We start from the raw sequence: 4,333 nt of genomic DNA, 5'->3' as shown, positions 1-4,333 counted from the left end.
GCGGCTGGGAGGATGACAGGTTCAGGTGGAGGAGGCTTGACCCTTCTCTGGTTCCCCTGCTGGGCTCAGCCCTGCCACAGGCTGGGGGCTGCCCAGGGTCTGACTCCTCACGTTCGGTCCCGATACCTCCTGTCCCCTCCCTGACCGTCCCAGCCTGCCTGTTGCCCGGTCGGCCACCTGCGGGGTGTCCCTGTGTCTCCCAAATGGGGAGAGGAGGGAAGGGAGGAAAGCACCATTTATGGAGCATCTCCTGTGTGCCCAGGGCTGTGCTGGTGGCCTTTCATCCTGTTTCTCATGCAGCAGGAGCTCTGAAGACAGCTTCCTCTGAAAACTGATCAAATGGTGGCCTTCCAGCTGTGGCCAGGGGGGTTGGAGGGAGATGGCAGGCAGAGAAACCCCCAGCTGCAGCCGCCTTCCCCAGCACACCTTCGTTTGCTCTGATCACTGGGCTTCCCTGTGCCAGGCTCAAGGAGTCGCATGAGCCAGACTGTGCACACACTAACCACCCTAGCTGGTGACAGCTGGCAGTGCCGGCAATGGACAATTACACAGAAGATGCCCAGCCATGAGCTGGGGCCCGTGCACATCAGGAGAGTGACACCCTGTACCCCCACATGACCCCAGGTTCCTTCGCATCATTCAGTTCCTGCTCCAACACAGAGGTGGTGGGCCATGAATTCAGCATGGAAGCCTGCTCTTTACCCGGTTTCAGGAGTGGGGATGATTTGAGCCAGAGCCTCTTTTCCAAACGATGGGCATGGAGCAGGTCAGGGCTGTCTGCCACCCCAAGGTCCAGCCCATGCCTTTCCAAGGAACCAGACTGTGTCAGTGGTCAGGGTAGGAGCCACCCTGCTCCTGTTTCCTATGACCCTACTAGCCCACCCGGTGTGGACTCCCATCCACGAAGAGCCCTTTAACCCTTTCTGTGCTTACCTGGGCCTAAGTGTGGGGGAGAAGGCCATGGTGGGGGCAGAGACCCTATTCCCCCGCCCCCGACTTTCCCACCCCGTGGTCTCAGGAGGACTCTGGGCAGCCTGCTGGCTGCTCCCTTGCCACTGACTGAATCATTTCTATATTTGGCCAGTGAGGCACGTGGGTGGGGAACCACTCCACTGCGGCTGCACTTCTGACAGCTGGGGGTGGGGAGAGCGGGAGGCAGAGGCTACGGCAGGCAGCGGGCTTGTGCATTCCTTGGGAGAAGTAAGGAAGGCGCCGTCTGAGTGAGTAAGCCTGGAGCAGGGCCATGTGCCAACACCTCCCTCTCCTCCCCCACCCGCTGGTCCAGGTCCTGTCTCCTGCCCCCACCCCCGCCCCTGGATGCCCTTCTCTACTCAGCTGGTCCTCACGGCAGGCTCTTCTTCCACAGACCGCTGCCCTCCAGCAACGATGGGTGTCGCTAGACCCAGCTGGGACTCGGCCAGGCTCCAGCACTCAGCCTAAGCGAAGGGCCCTCTTTCAGCCTTGCTCCATCTGCCTGTCATGGCCACACTCAGCTGCTGCCCGCTCGTCTGGGGACATAGGGCACCCAGCCCCAGCCCTGAGAGGTTAAGCCAGGCCCTCTGGCTCCATTCCACAGGGGCGCCCCGGGCACCAGGCCCCTTTCAGAGCAAGGGCAACTGATGCCATGGGAGAAGCCCCTGCCCACCTGTCCACTCGCCTGGCGCTGCCCGCTCTGAGACCCATGCACTGGGTCCCCCTGGACGTGCCAATCCTGTGAACTCCTCCCCTGTCCCCCGACGCTGAGAAGGCCCTGCCCACCCCCACCATGTGTGAGGTGATGCCCACAATCAATGAGGGGGACCCCCTGGGGCCCCCCCACGGCGCCGACGCTGACGCCAACTTTGAGCAGCTGATGGTGAACATGCTGGATGAGCGGGAGAAGTTGCTGGAGTCCCTTCGGGAGAGTCAGGAGACCTTGGTGGCCACGCAGAGCCGGCTCCAGGACGCCCTGCATGAGCGGGACCAGCTCCAGCGCCACCTTAACTCCGCCCTCCCCCAGGTAAGGCCACATTGTCTGCACCTCTCTCAGCCCCTGCACTCTCGCCTAGCCCAGCCCAGTGCAGTGTACTCTGGGCCCTCAGCTTATCTGCATCTATTTGCATATCAACAAATGGAATTCACAGAGCATTTAACTTTCCTTCATCTCCCTACATGGGTCCTTTCCCTGTCAGTCTCAAGCTCCTCAGCCTGGAATTGGCTTCACCTGGAGAAAGGGATGGACTTTGGTGCTGGAAGAAAACTCAGCCATAGCGGCCCACTGCAGTGAGCCCATGTGGCCAGCAGGTGGCACCCTAGACTGGAAAGGCACCTCTGCCTTGCCTGCACCTCATCAGTGCCCTATTCTTGGAGGTGGAGGGTGGGGAATCAGAGGGTGGAAATGGAGAAGCCTTAGGAGATCATCTAGTCCACCAATTATTGCACAGATGGAAAAAGCAAGAGGCGTTGCATAGAAAATTCTAGGCAGAGTTGAATCTAGAAGCCAGGTATCTTGACACCTGTCTTGCCCTCCTTAACACTACTGCTAGCAATGATAGTCACTGTTTCTGTGTGTTTTCTGTGTACTAAGCACTTTGTGAGCAGTTTACCTTGCTAAATGCTCACAGCAATGACGTTGGGACTATTACCACCATCATCTCCATTTTACAAATGATGGAAGATGGGGTGCCTGGGTGGCTCAGATGGTTAAGCGTCTGCCTTCGGCTCAGGTCATGATCCCAGGGTCCTGGGATCGAGTCCCGCATCGGGCTCCCTGCTTGGCGGGAAGCCTGCCTCTCTCTCTCTCTCTCTCTCTCTCTGTCTCTTATGAATAAATAAATAAAATCTTTAAAAAAAAAAAACCAAATGATGGAAGATGATGCTTGAGGAGATTAGCCAGTTGCCCATCTTGTGTGTGTGTGTATGCAGGAGGGGGTTGCTGCTGGGACCGGGGAGGCAGCCGTGAGGAGCCACACACCTGCCTTTTCCCCACATGAGGGGAGAAGAATCAGGGTGAACCCAGGTGGGCTGCAGAAAGCTCCTGCCCAAGGCTCAGAAGTTGTGGGGGTAGAGTCTTGTAATGCTTCATCGACAGGGATATGGAGCCCTGCTGGAGAATGGGGTTCACGATGCCCCGAACAAGCCATAGATTGAAGGAGCCAAGCCCTGCCCTTGGGGCTCACAGACTAGAAAGGAGATAGATAAAAAGCCGAGTGATCGGAAGACCAGGCAGGGGAAGAGAAGAGTGGCCTCAAAGGTTGTTAAAACAGCACTGATGGTAAAAGTCACTTGTGCTAAGTGCTTTCCATACATTGGCTCATTTAGTCATCGTAGCAACAAGGGAGGGAGGCCTCTACTTCTATCTTACAGATAGAGGCGGAGCTTCAAAGAGGCTAGGTAACTCGGCCAAGGTCACACAGCTAACGGGACAGGGCTGGGATTTGATTCCAGCCCCACACTGGGAGCTGCAGGAAGGCAGGGATTATGTCTTTCTTTTTTTTTTTTTTTAAGATTTTATTTATTTATTTGAGAGAGAGAATGAGAGAGAGAGAGAGAGAGAGCACATGAGAGGGGGGAGGGTCAGAGGGAGAAGCAGGCTCCCTGCCGAGCAGAGATCCCAATGCGGGACTCCATCCAGGGACTCCAGGATCATGACCTGAGCCGAAGGCAGTCGCTTAACCAACTGAGCCACCCAGGCGCCCGGGATTATGTCTTTCTTGTCACTGTGTCCCCAGGGGGGAGCACAGGACCTGGTACACGGTCGGTGCTCATAGTACTTGTGGTTGAATGATAGGCTCCTAAGCTGGTGCTCTTGAGCTCTGTTCCAGAGAGTACTTAGAGGAGGGAGACAGCCTTCCATGGGGGAGTCTGGAAAGGTCCCAAGGAGGTGTATCCTTTGAGACAGGCTTTGAAAGATAGATGTGATTTCATCAGGTGGTGACAGAGGGTTGGGCTTTCCAGGGGGAGGTAGCCCACTGAGCAAAGGTGTGGAATCAGGACGGCTTGCTGGTGATTGGACATAGCAGGTGACCCAGGTTGACCAGGTCTTAGGATGTATGAAAAGGAACCATGAGAGAGAAACTTGACAACCAGGATAGGAAGCTTCTATTCAACATTGTGGACAACGCCGTGCTTTGGGAGACTGTCCTGGCAGCAGTGTGTCAGATGGGCGAGAGTTGGGGAGGAGGCAGATGTCCTGGGGTGGAGAGCCCGGTGGGGGGGAACAGAGCACAGGTCCTTTGGTGGGGGCGTCATGGTGTGGGGCTAGGGGCGTGCCGAGTCCTGTCTCTGGGTATAAGTGTGTGTGTGCATGTGAGAGAGAATGTGTGTGTGAGCGAGCGTACGTGGTGTGTGTGTG

General features: G+C 56.8%; 1 protein-coding gene across 10 annotated transcripts in view; it reads left to right on the top strand.

The window, feature by feature from the left end:
• The first annotated feature begins 1,765 nt into the window (after window positions 1-1,765).
• PPFIA4 (PTPRF interacting protein alpha 4) overlaps window positions 1,766-4,333 on the top strand; it is a 35,417-nt gene continuing 32,849 nt past the window's right edge. For all 10 annotated transcript variants that reach the window (XM_044916332.1, XM_044916330.1, XM_044916326.1 and 7 more), the window contains exon 1: window positions 1,766-1,999. In XM_044916332.1, coding sequence (XP_044772267.1) covers window positions 1,766-1,999 — 234 coding nt within the window. The remainder of the gene's footprint in view (window positions 2,000-4,333) is intronic.

This window comes from Neomonachus schauinslandi, chromosome 6 (genome assembly GCF_002201575.2).
Source record: "Neomonachus schauinslandi chromosome 6, ASM220157v2, whole genome shotgun sequence".
Taxonomy (NCBI): domain Eukaryota; kingdom Metazoa; phylum Chordata; class Mammalia; order Carnivora; family Phocidae; genus Neomonachus; species Neomonachus schauinslandi.
The sequence above is the reverse complement of the archived record's forward strand: the minus strand, read 5'-3'. Positions and strand labels throughout refer to the sequence as shown.